This window comes from Symphalangus syndactylus, chromosome 9, assembly GCF_028878055.3.
Source record: "Symphalangus syndactylus isolate Jambi chromosome 9, NHGRI_mSymSyn1-v2.1_pri, whole genome shotgun sequence".
Lineage (NCBI taxonomy): Eukaryota > Metazoa > Chordata > Mammalia > Primates > Hylobatidae > Symphalangus > Symphalangus syndactylus.
The window spans coordinates 82,740,735-82,758,532 of NC_072431.2; the positions used below are offsets into that span (position 1 = coordinate 82,740,735).

The following is a 17,798-nucleotide window of genomic DNA, read 5'->3' on the forward strand; positions in this document are numbered from 1 at the left end:
CTCTAGATCTGACCCTGTTCTTGTCTTGCCATCTGCCTTCCCTGCCCTCCTTTCCCCATCCTGCAGGTATCGTGTGATGGTTAAGGCTTCCAGCAGGATCAGCAGTGTGGTCTCTGAGCCCCACATCATCAGGGTGCAGAAGAAAATTGTGGCCAATCGGCTCACGTCCCCCTCCTCAGCTCTGGTAAATGCCAGTGTGGCCTTTGAGTGCCGGATCAACTTCGGCACAGATGTTGCCTACCTGTGGGACTTTGGGGACGGCACCGTCAGCCTAGGGAGCAGCTCCAGCAGCCATGTCTACAGTAGGTGAGCCACTGCAAGGCAGCGTAGTGCTCTCTACAGACAGCGTGGGAATCAGAGTCTTAAGGCATCAGCCCTTGGGTTCCACATAGAGACCTGCCTGTCAGTCAATGTAGGTGACAGATGATTACACAGAGACAAATAAGACCTGACCATGCCTCTCAAGGAGCTCCTAGTCCAGGGGAAAGACAAAGAGGAAAGAGATGCTTTCAGTACAGGGGCTGTGGCTGCAAAAGAGGCCTGCGCTGTGGTGGGGATGGCTCACTGAAAGTGATATCTTGAGTAGGAGCTTGACAAAGGGAAATGGGAGAGAGGATCTCAAACAGAGACAAGGGCCTGGGCAAAGGTACTAGGTCAGGTGCCAACAGGAGTTATTTGGAGTGACTGGCAAGACGTATATAGAAGGGTGAGATGAGTGTAGGTTGGCAGATTGTGAAGGGCCTTGGTGTCATATGGAAGAGCATGAACTCTGTCCTTTAACTCTGCATTTACTGAGTGGCCCACTGTGTACCTGGGAGAAAGCATCATGGAGCTATGATAAGGTGTAGACTGGCTGGCTCACTCATTCCCAGCCAAGCCTCTAGGGTGAGTTCTAGGACCCAAGTGGGTCAAATCCTTTCAGTGGGGAGACACACATGGTCAAGGCTGAGCCTCAGGCTGGCATCAAAATTTTATGCTGCTGTAGGGAAATATCAAAGGGTGCAGAAGTATCTAGAAAATGAGGTTCGTGTAGGCAGTGGCATCAGGGAAAGATTGCAAACTTCCTTCAGTGCAAGATTTCCATGAGAACCCACGCTGCAGCCTCTCCACACTTTGGTGGGGACTGAATAGCCTCATCACTAACTATGGATTCAGGACCTTTTCATCAGAAATAGATTTTCACATGAGGAAAGAATTGAGCAGTAGTGGCTTGTAGATTGGTGCATGCTCAATTGAGCACGTGGTGGCCTAGGTACCTGGCGATGTACTTGGTAGCTCCAGGAGCCCTTTTGTGCCCTGTGGAAATGACATGGTTTATTCAGTGCCTCCACTGTCATCTCTAGAGTGTGCCCTGGGCGCTCTGACAACCTGAGAAAACCATCCAGTCTTCATTCTTATCAGTAGGCCCTACCTTTCTTGCTGGAGCTCCAGGATGGCAAGTGATATTCTGGTCCTTGCAAACTCAAATTCGTGGTCTTCTAATGGGAATATTTTTCTGTTTCAAATTCAGAAGTCTTAAGTAATTATCCATGTTGCAACATTTGCAAAATAACCATGTATAAGCACTACCTGCTGGGTCAGGAGCTACCCAGCTCTCACCTCCAACTGTCCTGAATCTCTCCACAGCTGTGACCCGCTCCCCTTCCCCGGAGACAGGCTATGGATCTATCCTGTCCTTCCTGAGTTTGTAGGACTCTAAGAAATTGGTCGAGAAACCTGATCCGTGGAGCAGGAAATAGAACAGGAAGACCATCCCCAGAGACCCCCCAGTTGTGGGTTGGGGTACCCATCACACAGGGAAAATGTATAGATCTGATCTGTTATCAAGAGGGGGCCAGGTCATGGCTGTGGGGAGGGTTGCCCAAAGAAGGAAGCAACATGCCCCTCACATGGATGTATTGTTTGACTATAGCATGTGACATCGGTCTGGGAGTTTGGTACTTGGCCTGAGCCAGTCTGTTGGTTAAATAATGAAAGACCTCTGTGGAAATCAATCTTGTGACCCTTGCCTCTTCTGTTCTTATTCATTGGGATGACTTGCTGTCAAATACTATAATTCTGCAGATAGGGGTGGGTATGAAGAGTGAATGAACGTCTGACGTTCATCAACATCCATCTGTTCATTTCTGTGCTTTCCACCCTCCCAGGGAAGGAGAATTTACGGTGGAGGTCCTTGCCTTCAATAACATCAGTGCCTCCACCCTAAGAAAGCAACTTTTCATCGTGTGCAAGCCCTGCCAGCCACCCCTGGTGAAGAACATGGGGCCTGGGAAAGTCCAGGTAGGCTCAGAGTCTGGGAAATCCTCCACCAGCCTTTTATCAGCCTCCCTCTGAGTTGGGACCACTGTTTGGAGTGGAGAGTTTGGGGAATGAAGCGAGGCTTTGTCCAGTTTGTTCTGCTGCAATTTACACAAAGGAGTACCTATAAGGGCTTCAGAGTGGGTGACCTGGGTCCTTGGGGGAGGGAGGGCTACCCCATCCTGGACAAGAGGAAACAGCGTCGTTTCTGGGGTCTGGCGTGTGAATAAGTTCTTCATTCGCCTGCATTACTCTGGTATTCAGCACAGCTCACTTTAAGGAGCTCTTTTCTTTTCTTTTCTTTCTTTCTTTCTTTTCTTTTTTTTTTGGATTGTGCTAAGAACTGTAGAATTTTCAGGAGAATGAAACATTTGAATATATGTAACACCAAAATGAAAGGACATGATCGGTTATCTGTTGAACACCTATTCTGGGTTAGAAAAAAATAGGGTTGCTTTTTATTTCTTTCATTCCTTTGAGGTCTGTGATTTAGAGCAAATTTTCCTTTTCAGGGCAAAGGTTCTCAGATGACACATGGGAATTAAAATCTGTGACTAAGTGCATTTGCTAAAATGCTTTCTATGCCATCTGACCCCAAGAGGTCAGCCCCCAGAGGGTACTGGTGGAGATCAGCATGCAGAGACCAAGTGCTCGGGGCAATCCGGAAAGGGTCCCGGCCCCCACACAGGCAAGACCCCTGCCCACCTTTAGACCAGTGAGCACCCATGCTGTTGGGCAGGTCTGCGTGCTGGGGGAACATGTTCTCTGGGTGTGAGAGATGGACCCAAACAGCAAAGGGACTAAAGCAAAAGACACAACAGGAAAAAGCACAGACCCCAGGCAGGAGGGCTCTGGCTCCCGTCCTGACTTTGCTCTTAGGACATGGGACAGAGTGGTTTTCTTAAGTTTTTCATTTGTAAAACATTTTTATTTTTATTTTCTTATCTGTAAAACACAGAAAACAATATTGATAATTTCTTTCTTTCTTTCTTTCTTTTTTTTTTTGAGACTCTGTTGCCCAGGCTGGAGTGCAGTGGCACGATCTTGGCTCATTATAACCTCTGCCTCCTGGCTTCAAGAGATTCTCCTGACTCAGCCTCCCAAGTAGCTGGGATTACAGGTGTGCACCACCATGCCTAGCTAATTTTTATATTTTTAGTAGAGAGGGGATTTCGCCATATTGGCCAGGCTGGTCTCGAACTCCTGGCCTTAAATGACCCACCTGCCTTGGCCTCAAAGTTCTGGGATTACAGACCTGATGGACACTGCCCAGTCATTTTTTCTTTATTTTACGTGTTTTCTAAAAGTATAAGGGGGAAAAAAATGAAATCATCTGAAATCCAGGCAGAAGGCGATAGCCAATTTTGTTTGTTGTATTTATTTTCAGTATTTTTCTAAGGCTTTTTGTATGTGGTATGTGTGTTTGTCACAAACCTGGTTGCAGTGTGAGCATTTTCTTTTGTTATTAAGCAGCCTTTTGATTACATGATTTCAATGGTGTCCTAATGTTAAATGATGTATATGAATTATACATCATTTTATAATGTCCTGTGGTTGAACAATTGTTGTTTCCAGTTTTCTTTCTTTTTATTATTATTATTATTATTATTTTTTGAGACAGAGTTTCACTCTTGTTGCCCAGGCTGGAGTGCAATGGCATGATCTCAGCTCACTGCAACCTCCACCTCCCGGGTTCAAGCAATTCTCCTGTCTCAGCCTCCCGAGTAGCTGGGATTAGAGGCGTTCACCACCGCACCCAGCTAATTTTGTATTTTTAGTAGAGACGGGGTTTCGCCATGTTGGTCAGGCGGGTCTTGAACTTCTGACCTCAGGCGATCTGCCCATCTTGGCCTCCTAATGTGTGGTGAGCCACTGCGCCTGGCCAAGTTTCCAGTTTTCTATCACTACAAATAACTTGGCAATTATACTGTCTGCACATCGTTCTGCCAGCGTATGGCCTTTTCACAGAAATAATTACTCCAAGTTATAGACTTGAAGAACACAATGCCCTTCCCAGAATCTTGACAAGCCTAGAGATGTTCTCGTAGCAGCTCACATGTGTCCACACTGAGGGGCCAACTCTCACTCTCACTAGGCAGTTCGTATTTTTTAATGTTTATTATTAAGAATGAGCTAAAAATTCGCATCCTAGTATTAAAATTTGCTGTAACTCATATAAGTCTGGGCAGTTTTGTGACAAATCTTAGAGTGATATCATATTCAGAATAGAAACAATAAACAGTAATTGAAAAGTAATTTTAATTATAACTAAAGTCACTTAAAGAATGTCAAAAGTAAACTTTCATTTATAATGAGCACCAAGATTTCTTAAAATCCCATTTCTCAGCTGCCTCCAGGTTTTTCCCTTTCCAATTTTTTTTTTTTTGAGATGGAATCTTGCTCTCTCGCCCAGGCTGGAGTGCAATGGTGCGATCTCGGTTCACTGCAAGCTCTGCCTCTCGGGTTCACACCATTCTCCTGCCTCAGCCTCCAGTGTAGCTGGGACTACAGGCACCCGCCACCACACCTGGCTAATTTTTTGTATTTTTAGTAAAGACAGGGTTTCACCATGTTAGCCAGGATGGTCTTGATCTCCTGACCTCGTGATCCGCCCGCCTCGGCCTCTCAAAGTGCTGGAATTACAGGCATGCGTCACCGCGCCCAGCCTTCCCTTTCCAATTTTTAGGGAACCTTCAGGGAAAAAAAAAAAAAAAAGCCCTCCGGGGGAGACCCTGCACCCAGCGTCTGCCCCAGGGTGGAGGCACCCTGGCCAGGCAGAGACTCTATCCTGGGGCCGCCTAACCTGTCTTGCTCCTCCGTGCTTGAGGTGGAACCTGGCTCCAGCCCAAAGTAGGGGGTGTGGAGGGGCTTTGGAAAGACAGAGTGGCTGAGAGGGATAAGGGGTGTGGATGGGTAGACACTAATATTTCCCCCCATATCCTCATCCTCATTAGCTTATTAAAGTGAGCAAATATGCTTTTTATATATGTATCAGCTACTATTTACATTTAAAATTCTTTGTTATGGAAATTTTAAAGCGTAAATAAAAGTAAAAAGAATAGTGCAACAAATCTATCACTTTCGAAGACTAGCAGGGTCTTATCAGAAGTTTGCCAGAGCCAGGCCAAGGAGAGTGCCCCAGGCCCCTGATGGGCTACTTGGGGCATCTAAAAGATAACGTCTACAATTGAATGAATAATGCTAATATTTTAAAAATAATTATGCTGAAAGAGAAAGAGAAGCTTCTCCTGTTCCCACCAAGCAGGCAGACACACACAACATATCGGTCACCTTTGGAAGTAACTAGTGCCCCAACTTCTTACTCTGAATGTTGGTAATTAAGGGAAAGAATTAAGCATTTATTCTTATTTTCCTGACCAAACTATAGTTCAGGAAACCTCATAGTTCTAGTTGATAAGAAAACTTTTTTCTCCTCTCTCCTTTTTTTTTTTTTAACAAAAGAACTTTTGTGCATCTCAAACCAAACCATTTCACAAAGGTATGTTTTGGAGACAATAAGGGAAATTTGATTATAAACTAGGTTTAAATTATACTAAGAACTTATTGTTAATTTTTAAGGTGAGATAGTAGTGTTGTGTTTATGTAGGAAAATTCCCTTAGTTTTTAGAGATGTATATTTAGTATTTAGGGGTTACATATCATGATTTCCGAGAATGACTTAAGAATATTTCAGTGAAGAAAAAAATAGGGAAAGCAAACATCTGTTGTGTATACTGCAAATGATTTTCTTATTATATTGATTGATTTAAAAAATTTATATATACACATATATATACATAGATGCCAAAACCTAGGAGCATAACATTTATATTTTTGACATTGGAAGCTTAAATTTTTTATGTAATCAAATATCAGCTATCTTTGCTATTTTTCCATTAATTTTATGCATAGGAAGTTTTTTCTCATGAGTATATAAATATTTACTTATTATTTTAATTGTTTTTTTTACCTTTTATTTTTGTCTATAAAATAGATGTAGTATTTATTCTGGTGTTGTCTAAAGTCCAGCCCTAAGAATACCATTCTGTCATTATGCAAACAAATAATTGGAGAGCTACAGTTAAGACTAAGTTTCCAGTAATTTACCAGTACATTAGATGTGATGGACATTTTAATGAGACATCTTCTCTTCTTGATACTTAGATATGGAGGTCTCAGCCTGTAAGGCTGGGAGTGACGTTTCAAGCTGCAGTCTTCTGTGATATTTCCCAAGGTCTTTCTTACACCTGGAACTTGATGGACTCTGAAGGGCTCCCTGTCTCCCTCCCTGCTGCTGTGGACACTCGCAGACAGACCCTCATCCTCCCAAGCCACACCTTGGAGTATGGGAACTACACTGCCCTTGCCAAGGTCAGCTCGCTGACTTACTGCTCTACTGGCCCAGTGAAACCCATGCTTCTCATCGCCCTGAAGCAACAGCTTAGCATTTGGAATTCAACACCTGTTCTATCCAGGAAAAGGGAGGTTGTTTTAAAAAAAAAAAATCTGGATAGGATTTTAAGAGAAATGATTAATTCCCCCAAAGAGAACAAATTATGTTCAAATGCAGTCAAAGCAATTGATGAAAAACTCCTTCCAATGTGTATAACAAAACCTTCCTGTGTACCTAATTTGAATAAGCCCTGTGCTGGTGCCGGGATGTCAGGAGAATATGTGGCCCTGCCATTTAGGGGCCAATCACCCAGAAAGGAAAGGGGACGACAGTCAGAGGGCAGGGCATCCAAGAGGCACTCACAGTGACTGCCTGGCACTTTGATTCTCAGCATGTGCTTGGTGCATTTTGGCTGGAAAAAGTGGTGAAAATATGTGAGTTAAAAGAGGGAGAGGTCATTTTTAAAAGAGTAGGCTTCAAGAAAGAGGGTCCTGAAAAGAGAATCTGTCCACAGACATAGAAAGGAATTGGGAAGGGCAACAGCTTGGCAAAGGTTAGAAGAAGACCAGGGATAGTTAGCAGACCCTGGTGGGAGAGTCTGGGATCAAATGGCGCAGTGGGCAGGCCAGGCTGCGGGAACCAGATCAGGGACCCTCAGGATATCTGCAGCAAAGGAGCTTTGTTCTTTTAAGCTGTGGGGCACGCAGTCCTACTGAGCACAGTTTCAGCTGCTGCCTTGTGTGGCTTGCCACAGAGCTCCTCAGCACCCAAACTGCCCTGACCTTGCCTGAGGAAGCAAATCCTCCCAATCTGTGCTGGGATGTCACAGCGATGGCAAATGCTGGAGTTACCAGAAGCTTCCTCTCAGTGTCTGTACTTATCTCATTGAGAAATAGGCAGATAACGATGGGCCAAGTGACAGCAGGCTGCAGACCAGGCTTAGCATAGCATTACTTTAGACGCAGGTTGCAGGAAAAAACAGAGCTTTCCCAGCAGGCTGTATACCCTTCTTTAGAAATGTTGATTGGGAACGAGTAGGAAACAGACTGAAGGATGGGATGTTGGGAGAGTGTTAGTGAAGGTGAGAAGTCATTAGAGGCTGAAGCAGGGGGCAGCCAGGGAATAGAGAGTAGAGCAGGGTCAATGTTGGGGGATCTCGGGCTGGTGGGGAGCATCTGACCTGATGGGTGGCTAATTGTAAGAAGCCAAGGGGAAATGCAAAGGAAAATCTGTAATACTGAACGAGTGGAGGAGGGTGAGGCTGCTCTTCATTTTCCTAATGAAAACAGCACTATTTGTACCTGGCTGTGTGCTGGGGGGGAGGGATTTGGAGATAAATAAGGTCTTTGCACACTTTTGTGAACAACCTAGTAGGGGAGGTAGATAGAGCCTGTAAACTAAAAATCAAGTCCTAAGTCCCCCTCCATCAACTAAACAAATCCCCTCTTGGCCAAGGGTACCCAGAAAAACCTTAAAAAATAGAGTTCCTGGCCATAATGGGACTCAAGATCAGATATGCCTCATTACGCCCCCTCCCTTTCACAGTTTAGACACAACAACTGACCAACATTAATGTTAAGATCGAGATTATAAGACTGACAGAACGGACTCCTTTTTTTTTGAGACAGGGTCTCATTCTGTTGCCCAGGCTGGAGTGCAGTGGCTGCAGTCTCAGCTCACCGCAACCTCTCCCTCTTGGGCTCAAGTGACCCTTCTGCCTCAGCCTCCTGAGTAGCTGGGACTGCATGCGCATACCACCATGCCTGGCTAATTTTTTGTAGAGATGGGGTTTCACCCTGTTGCACAGGCTGCTCTCGAACTCCTGAGCTCAAGCAATTTGCCTGCCTCAGCCTCCCAAAGTGCTGGGATTATAGGTGTGAGCCATCACGCCTGGCCAGGTCATACTCTTTATGACAATAAGATACCAAATTATAAACAAGACCTAAGGCGATGCCAGGCAAGAGTGAAATCACACAGTCCTATAATTAAAAAATAAACTGTGTTCTCATTGCCATAGGATTTTTCTCTATCAACTAAACAAACACTAGCCTTAAAATAAACAGTATTGAAACAATTACAACTCTACAACCACCAAACATCAACTAATTAACCCCCATTCCTCAAGCCGTAACTATGACTTTAATTAAACAAAAAACTAATTTCTATAACTTTTTCCTAATAAAAAACACCAACCATAAACTAATTCTGCCCAGTTTGACTACACATTTAAGTGCCTTCATGTCCCTACTTTACCTTTTAACATAAAAGACCTAATTATAATACATTGCAATATTGTCTCCACCCAAAAGTAAACATAAAACACATATATATGTTTACTTATTACACAAAAACACAATCCTCTTCCATAGATATCCATAAATCCTATATCCTGTGAATATGTGATAACGCATGCAACTGAAATTCCTGTCTTACCCCTCCCTCCCTCCTCCAAATACTTACTTTCAATTTTTTAGCCAGAGACTACACTTCCTGCTTACAGATTGTAATCCCTTTCTTAAAAAATAAAACTCTGCTTTCTAAATATATAAACTACGTAATTTTTAAATTAAACCCAGCAAGCCATAGAAGATGTGTCCAGCCTGTGGGACAGGCCAGGTAATGGGAGCTCCGAGGGAGGTTTGGCTGTGAGCCGGGAGCCACGTCTGTAGTCTTCAGTGTTTTTTCAGGGGGTCCGTGTCTTTCTCTAGGTCTTGGAGACTTTCTGACAGATAAGGTAACTTCTGCTGTCTCTGACCTCACAGTCAGAGCCTCAGGTTTCCTTTGCTCCTGACCAGCCCTGCATCTTCCCCAAGCAGCTTCCTGCTTAGTGCCTCCTCCAGCCTTTGTATATACTTGGAACATTCTCAGCAGCTCCTTGGAGCTGGAGAGGCTGAGCAAACAGAGGCTGAAGGTGGAAATGAGAGTTCTGATCCTACAGCTGTTCCATTGTCTTTGGTTCTACTCAGGAGACTGATCAGCAGGGAACTGTGTGCATCTGAAGAAAATCTAGAGTGATCAAGGCTGAGACTCAGTGAAAGAACAGCAAGTATTAGACTGTATTTCTTCAAATTGCATCAACTTTTTTTTGACAGGGTCTCACTCTGTTGCCCAGGCTGGAGTGTAGTGGTGTGATCTCAGCTCACTGCAACCTCCCCTTCTGGGCCTCCTGGGTTCAAGCAATTCTCGTGCCTCTGCCTCCCAAGTAGCTGGGATTACAGGCACATGCCACCACACTCAGTTAATTTTTGTATTTTTAGTAGCGATGAGGTTTCACCGTTCTTGCCTAGGCTAGTCTCAAACTCCTGAGTGCAAGCAATCCACCCACCTCAGCCTCCCAAAGTGCTGGGATTATAGGCATGAACCACCACACCTGGCCACATCAAACTTGTAAAAGAACAATATGAATGTTTTATTTATAACATGTTCCGCTATTCCTGGGTTTAAAAGTGTTTGTCTTAAATTTCATTTAGATTTCCTAAAGTCCATGATATGTTTGGGGGTTAGAAAGAAGCAGCTCTAAGATAGGTGAAGGAAGTTGCACAAAAGCCAGGAGCCTGAACAATTCACTGTGGAAGGAGGAGGTTTGAAAACTATAAAATGTGCACACATGGAAAGTCTCTATTGTGTTCAAAAGTTGGCTAGGAAATGCCCAACTTTGTACATTAACACAAGCTTGGATAGGAAGATGTCCATGCTCTCGTGGACTCCAGTCACAGCTCTCATGTCACACAGTAGAGTGATTATTTTGACTAGCACGACTGTTTAGTTGGAGCCAGGGATGCATTGAGACTCGTCAGATTCCTTTCTAATTTTCAGATGAGTGTGTTTCTCCAGCGAGTCCCTGCCTTGTCCCTGCATGACATCCCGTGTCCTTCCTTGCCCCTGCAGGTTCAGATTGAAGGCAGTGTGGTGTACAGTAACTACTGTGTGGGCCTGGAGGTGCGAGCCCAGGCCCCTGTCAGTGTGATCTCCGAAGGCACACACCTGTTCTTCTCCAGGACCACCTCATCCCCCATTGTCCTCAGAGGGACCCAGTCCTTCCACCCTGACAACCCTGGGGCGACTCTAAGGTGAGCACCACCCACACACAGAGCTGTGCAGCTACTCAGACTGCGCATTCTGCAAATGCAGGCTCTGGAACGTTGGAGGCTATTAATAGTTTTAAATTTTAAGCACATCAACTTTCATAAGTTTAACTGCTTTATTTAGGATCAAAATATAAGGGAATTGAGGAAAAGAGTGGAAGTAAAACGTGAGTCGCTTTTTAAGGTGGTGTTTAAAGAACGATCTGTTTTGGAACATGAGGTTTGAGTGTCACCATTGTTAAATTCTTGGTTAGTGAGATGCCGTGGTGTGTGGAAGGCTTGGTTTCCACGGGTTGCTCATCTCCAGGTGGATGGGTCTCTTGTTGCTGGAGGCTGCCCCCAGTTCAGCCCTTGGTCCTCTTCTCCATCCACACCCCTTCTCGCCTATGGCCTCGGCCAGGGTCCTGATGTGGATCCATCCATGATCCATGTGCAACAGCCTCAAACAGGAATTCTCTGTTTAGACCATTCTCCAGACTCCGGGCTGTGAGTCCCGGTGTCCCTACAGCGCCCCCTCTGGACATCCTCAAGACATCTCAGCCGCACACCTGCCTTCTGTACCCATGGAAGGACCTTTCCAGTTGCTCAGACCAGAATCTTCTTTCTTTTTCTTTTCTTTTTTTCTTTCTTTCTTTTTTTTTTTTTTTTGAGATAGGATCTCACTCTGTCGCCCAGACTGGAGTGCAGTGGCTCGATCTCAGCTCACTGCAAACTCCGCCTCCCGGATTCAAGCGATTCTCCTGCCTCAGCCTCTTGAGTAGCTGAGACTACAGATGCACGCCACCATGCCTGGCTAATTTTTGTATTTTTAGTAGAGATGGGTTTCACCATGTTGGCCAGGCTAGTTTTAAACTCCTGACCTGAAGTGATGTGCCCGCCTTGGCCTCCCAAAGTGCTGGGATTACAGGTGTGAGCCATCATGCCCGGCCATAGGCCAAAATCTTTACCAGCATCTTTTACTTTTTCTTTCTTTTTTCTTTTTGTTTTTGGCCCTCCCTTAAACATCAGTTCCACACCACCTCCCCTACCCCCGGTATGTTCTGGTTTGAGCTGCCAGGGTCTTGGGGCTCATCTCCATAAGATCTCCTGGCCAGTCTCCACAACTCCATCCTCCCCTGCAGCCCTGTCTCCAAGGCAGTGATGGGTTCTTTTACTAGTATTATTGGTTTTTATTCTTTTTGATTTAGGGGATATGAGTCCAGTTTTGTTACGTGGATACATTGGTGGTGTTAAAGTCTGGACTGTTAATGTAACCATTCCCTGAATGCTGTACATTGTACCCATTAGGTAATTTCTCATCCCTCAACCGCCTCCCACCCTCCCTCCTTTTGGAGACAGATTCTTTTAAAACAGAAGACTTTACTTCACAGTTCGACCCTCCAGCACCCGCTTTTTACTCAAGAGTAAAAGCCAAAGTCCTCACACTGCCAATGAGGCCGATATGACCTCTCCCAACCCATTGCAGCTTCAGCTGTCCTTTCCTGCCTCCACAGCTCACTGCGCAGCCCATTTGCCCTTCCTGCCCCTCCTTGGACTTACCCAGCTTGCATCTCTCTCAGCTCTTTACAGCAAGGGTTCCTTCTGCAGCTCATCACTCAGTTCACCAAACATCTGCCATCAGCCCCTTCACTCATTGCTCAAATATCACCTTCCCAGTGGGGCCCCCACTGAGACTTCAAAATGACAGATCCTACCCTGATTTGATGGCATCTTTCTTCACAGTAGTCACTCCTGACATCGAGCCTTTGCTACTTACTATGGTCATTGCTCTGGAGGGCAGGGCTCTTATTTGACATATCCCCCGTGCCTGGAACGTAGTAGCTAGTCAGGGAATATTTATTTATCAAGCAATAGATGAGTTGCGTTGTTTTCCCAACCCCTGTGATCACACATATTTGCTGTATTCCAGGTGTGGGATTTGGTGTTTCTTGAGTTGAGAGGAGGCAAAAGGCTGCTTGGACTCACCAATTTGATTCATGTACATGCTCTGGGAAAGCCCTCAGCCATCTGCAGACTTCCCTACACCCAACCTAAGGAGACAGAGGCTGTGTCTTACTCATCTTCACATCCCCATGCCCTAGCACCAGCACAGTGCCCAAAAACAAGAGTTCCATGTGTGGCTGCTGAAATGAGCTCAATTTGTTCCCTGGGAGTACAGAATATTCCAGCTAAGTCACAGGGGCAGTTGCTCTGCACAGCCTGTGAGCTAGAGCAAGACTGGCTCAAGGTTGGGGATGACACCTTCCTGCTTGACCTGGACAGAGCAGCCATGTTTATCTCGTTAGGTGTGGCAATTGTTGTATTGCAGAAAGACTGTGAGACTGGGAGGAGAAATGCCTGAAGTCCATCTCACAGACCCCTCACTAGCTGTGCTACAGGGAAACACTCTGAGGCCTCCCAAATGCATTTGCTTCCTAAAAGTGGGCTCACATGGCATTCTTGTCTGTCACATGGAGCTGTCATGAGGATGGGGTCAGTGTTTGGGAAATACTTGAGGGCAGCACAGCTGTGTGACATGGGAAGTGGCAGTGATGTGAGCAGAGGAGATTGCTGTGTGCAGAGAAGGGGTAGGAAGCCTGGGACGGCCAGAAACAAGGCTGTCTGGAGTCAGGCCTCAGTGAGTCAGATGGTGGTGCTGCTGCACTTTTACAACCTCCCACCTCACTTATAGGAGAAACTGTGGGAAGCAATATCTCTTTCCCAGAACGTGTCCCCTGTGGTCCCCCTCACCTGGGGAAAACCCATGCAGTGACACAGGGTAGTCCCTGACTCTGCCTGATGCTCCCCTCAGCCACTCCGATGACTTCTCCAACAGGTATCACTGGGAATGTGCCACCGCCAGCTCCCCAGCACATCCCTGCTTCGACTCCTCCAGTGCACACCAACTGGACGCCACGGCTCCCACTGTTTCCTTTGAGGCACAGTGGCTCAGTGACAGCTATGATCAGTTCCTTGTGATGCTGAGGGTCTCCAGCGGTGGCCGGAACTCTTCTGAGGCCCGGGTGTTCCTGTCCCCCTACCCTGACTCGGCATTCAGGTACCACCTGCCCTGCATTCAGCACAGCTCAGCTCACAAGTGTTTGTTCCCACCTGGTGCTAGCATCCGTGAAAGGAATCTGCTGTGCACAGCAAGCAGTTTGGAGTTTGGCCATACAGGATTCTCACTGCGAAGGAGGAGGAGAAGACTGTTCAGAAAGTGGCTGGGGAAGCAGTCCCCGCTCTCGGGCTGATGTCTGGGCAGCATCTGACAGCCAAGCACACTAGCTAAAGCTGGCACAGCCAGGGGTTCCCAGTGGAACCTCAGCGGGAGCCCTCCCATCACAGCACCTGCCCGAAAGATCCGGGACCGTCCTGAGGCTTGGGGCTGAAGCCAGGAGGCAAAGCCATCAAGTTCCCAGCCAGGGGTTTCAAGGCCGTTGCCCAGGCCTTCGAAGCATCACAGGGTGGAGGGGACAGCAGTGTGGGCCCAGTTGTGATGTCTGAGACTGTGAAAGATGCAGAGGCAAAGAAGTGCTGTGCCCCAAAACCAGAACCCCTGTAGTGCTGAGGCCAGAACAGCACCAGTGGGTGTAGTGCAGCCCCCAGACACCAAACACAGGATACCAGGACCGAGCCAAGTGCAGGAAGGGTGTGAGTTGCAGCTGTTTCCCAGCCTCCTCCCCTAAGGGGGTTGAGTCATTATGTAAGTGAACATCGGGATGGAGCAGGAGCCCAGGCCCACCTGCTTTGGACACTCTCCCATGGGGGCTGCAAGCTGGCACCCACCCAGGAAGCAGTGCTGGGACTGACCCTCTGCCCATAGCCCTATATGTCACCTGGAAGGCCCCGGGCAGATCGAGCTGCTTCCATCATGGATGGTAGGGGCAAGGGGGCTGGGCAGTTACTATGGTCCTATTTGTGGGCTGGGTGGTTTGGGAAGGCTTCCTGGAGGAGGAAGCAAATCTGCTGTCCTCAGAGATCAGAAAGACTGCTTTGAAGGTCATTCCCCGGACTGGAATTCAGAGTTTCAAGATTACAGCCATGAAAATAAGGCTCAGTAGATAAGAGTGGGCCATGCCATGGTGAGCCCCAAGGTCACACAGCACTGCCTAGGGGCCCCCACAGGCCCGGACTACTGACTGTTATTTGAGGCTCTGGATATGTACTAAAAGTGAAGAAATGCCAGGTACAAGGCTACAACAATTGGGGCACAATTTAAATCATTAAATTTAACAAATTAAATACTTTCATTCCAAAAATGTAATGTACTATATACCTCTGCTACTCATAATTACAGAATTTATTTTAAAATAGTCTTTCAATATGTGCCAAAGCTCTCAGGATCTTTTGATCCTGTCAGGAAGGTCCAGGCCTATGTGGATGATGTCCCCAGGAGGTCTGGGGCTGGAGGGACCTCTCTTTGCCCATGTCCGTTTGCACCCCCATCACCCCACTGTGCACCCACACAGATGCACCCTTTCACACACACACACAACCTGGGCCGAGTGCCAGGCGAGGATGCTGTGTGGCCTCTCCCACCATGGCTCCTCAGCCCTGTGCTGGGAGTCGAGTGCTGAGGCCATGGTCTGAGACGTGGGCCATCAGGTGCAGGGTATAGGATGTTTGCATGGGAGACACCACGTACCACACATACCCCAGAGTATCTACCAACCTGGCCTTTTAAACCCTCCTAAGTCCCACAGGAAATAAATCTGTTAAATCCCAAACCACACCCGAGATATTATGAAAAACCATAAAAGTGCACTCTGGAAAGTGCTGGGTCAGCAAAGAGACTAGAGGGCTTGACAGAAGGCAGCCGTGGAATGCAGGCCCAAGGGAGGTGGGCGCTGGGCTGTGGGCGTGGGATGTGTGAGCTGCCCATGACCCACAACCCTGTACAGGGAAAAGACGGGGCCGAGGCAGTGGAGACATCTTTCTCTGTGAGCATCTGAGGCTATGTGGGAATCACAAAGGTGGACGGCCACAGGGAGGGTTTGGGAGGGGATGGGTTTGCAGCTGGTAGAAGCAAGCCCTGAAGCAAGGCAGCGAGGAGGGATCACATGGTGGCAACTGCTCTAGTGTGGAGAGCTGGGCCAGAGCCCAGGCTTGGAAACAGAAGGACCTTGGCCAGGTCCAGCTCTGCCCTCACCACTGTGTGACTTGGACAAGCTGCACAGCCTCTCTGAACTCTGTAGGGTGGCAGTGTCCTTGCCTCACTGGATCTCACAGTGTTAGAGCAGATCACGCGAGTGTCGAGCTTGGCACAGTGTTGGCCACTCCATATGTGCCATCATATGTGCTGTGACATTGCTACTGAAGTCCCTTAATAAAGATCCAAAGTAGGGTGATTTAAATATGCCTAAGATGAATTAATGTGACCAAAGAACCCTCACATTATTTTCCTAAGATCTCAAGCCAATTTATATATTTCAGATTCGTCCACATCTCCTGGGTCAGCTTTAGAGACACCTTCGTCAACTGGAATGACGAACTCTCTCTTCAAGCTATGTGTGAGGACTGCGGTGAAATACCTAATCTGTCTTATTCCTGGGATCTCTTTTTAGTCAATGCAACAGAAAAGAATAGGATAGAAGGTAAAAAGGATTAATGGCTTTATTTTGTTTTCTGAGGGAAAAACTCAGGGTTATTGTGAGATTGCTAAAATATTGCAAAATACAATTGGTATGACCCAGTGTGTCTGATCTGCCTGGTGAACGGTCCATCATGCTTCCCCAGCCCCTCTTGCCTCTACAGTCTGTGTGAACACTTGTGAGGCACCAGCAGTGTGAACACTTGAGAGCAGCACACTCAAGGGCTGCTTCTGACCTCAGTGTGATATGGAAGGCTGTGCCCAATATCCCTATAGGCAGTTTTATTGAGCTAAAGCCACAGTTCAGAAGGACCTGCGATGTGACACACTGCCCGGAGGGCTGTGTCTCTCACCACCTCACCTGTCTTTTGGGCCAGCTGCACAGTGAGGAACGAGCAGAGGAACCAGGATGGAAGGTTCCAGTCCTTGCTCCCACACTACCAGCTGGTGGCTTTAAGGAATTCTAAGATTTAATTTTCTTGGGTGAAAGATGAGGATCCTACTATTTCACAGAGTGGTATCAGGGCTAAATGCAATGTGTCGGAGCGTGCCAGGCACTGGTGTCAGGACACTGGGTGCTGCAGGACACGAAGGTTTGAACCAGGAGTGAGACTGATTTCTCACTTGGCACTATTTGTGATCAGAGAGGTGGCTCTGAATGGCAAACAGAGGAGCTTTATTTCTGAGCTGGAGAGCCAGCTCCTACAACAGAGCTGGTGCCAAGCCCCCGCTGACCTTCACGTTTCTTAAAGATCCCCTCCATGAGGCCATTCAAAGCTTCCACAAGTAGAGCTTTGGGTATAGCTGGCCTGAGCAGCCACAGGGACATGAAGACATAGAGGGTGATTGTGCCCTTCTTGGCAGAGAGGCATTCCAAATTCTTCTGGGTAAATTGAACTTTTCTGAATCAGAGCCCATGTTGAACAGATCAGAGGAACTTGCAGTGGAAACATACAGTGGTTAGACTTTCAGCAAAGTAAATCATGGCCCCTAGATATGTCTCTCCCATGGTTGCAAGTAAAAGCTTGCTTTATTGAGAGGTCATTTATATGCTCATGGCATTTTTTTCTTTGCTATTGATCCTGTATCATAAATTCTTTTTTTTTTTTTTTTTTGAGATGGAGTCTTGCTCTGTCGCCCAGGCTGGAGTGCAGTGGCGCAATCTCGGCTCACTGCAAGCTCCGCCTCCCGGGTTCACGCCATTCTCCTGCCTCAGCCTCTCCGAGTAGCTGGGACTACAGGCGCCCACCGCCACGCCCGGCTAATTTTTTGTATTTTTAGTAGTGACGGGGTTTCACCGTGGTCTCGATCTCCTGACCTCGCGATCCGCCCGCCTCGGCCTCCCAAAGTGCTGGGATTACAAGCGTGAGCCACCGCGCCCAGCCTGATCCTTTATCATAAATTCTAACAGCAGTTTTGAAAACTGTTATACTAGATACTTGCTGTATTATTC

The 17,798-nt window shown here is 46.9% G+C and overlaps 1 protein-coding gene across 1 annotated transcript in view; it reads left to right on the top strand.

Annotated features, from left to right (window-relative positions):
* The window catches only part of PKD1L1 (polycystin 1 like 1, transient receptor potential channel interacting), a 177,506-nt gene that overhangs the window by 49,948 nt on the left and 109,760 nt on the right, over positions 1-17,798 (top strand). Inside the window, exons 13-18 of the mRNA XM_063609574.1 lie at positions 67-306; positions 2,148-2,280; positions 6,463-6,669; positions 10,580-10,761; positions 13,592-13,813; positions 16,189-16,349. Of these exons, the coding sequence (XP_063465644.1) occupies positions 67-306; positions 2,148-2,280; positions 6,463-6,669; positions 10,580-10,761; positions 13,592-13,813; positions 16,189-16,349 (1,145 nt within the window). The remainder of the gene's footprint in view (positions 1-66; positions 307-2,147; positions 2,281-6,462; positions 6,670-10,579; positions 10,762-13,591; positions 13,814-16,188; positions 16,350-17,798) is intronic.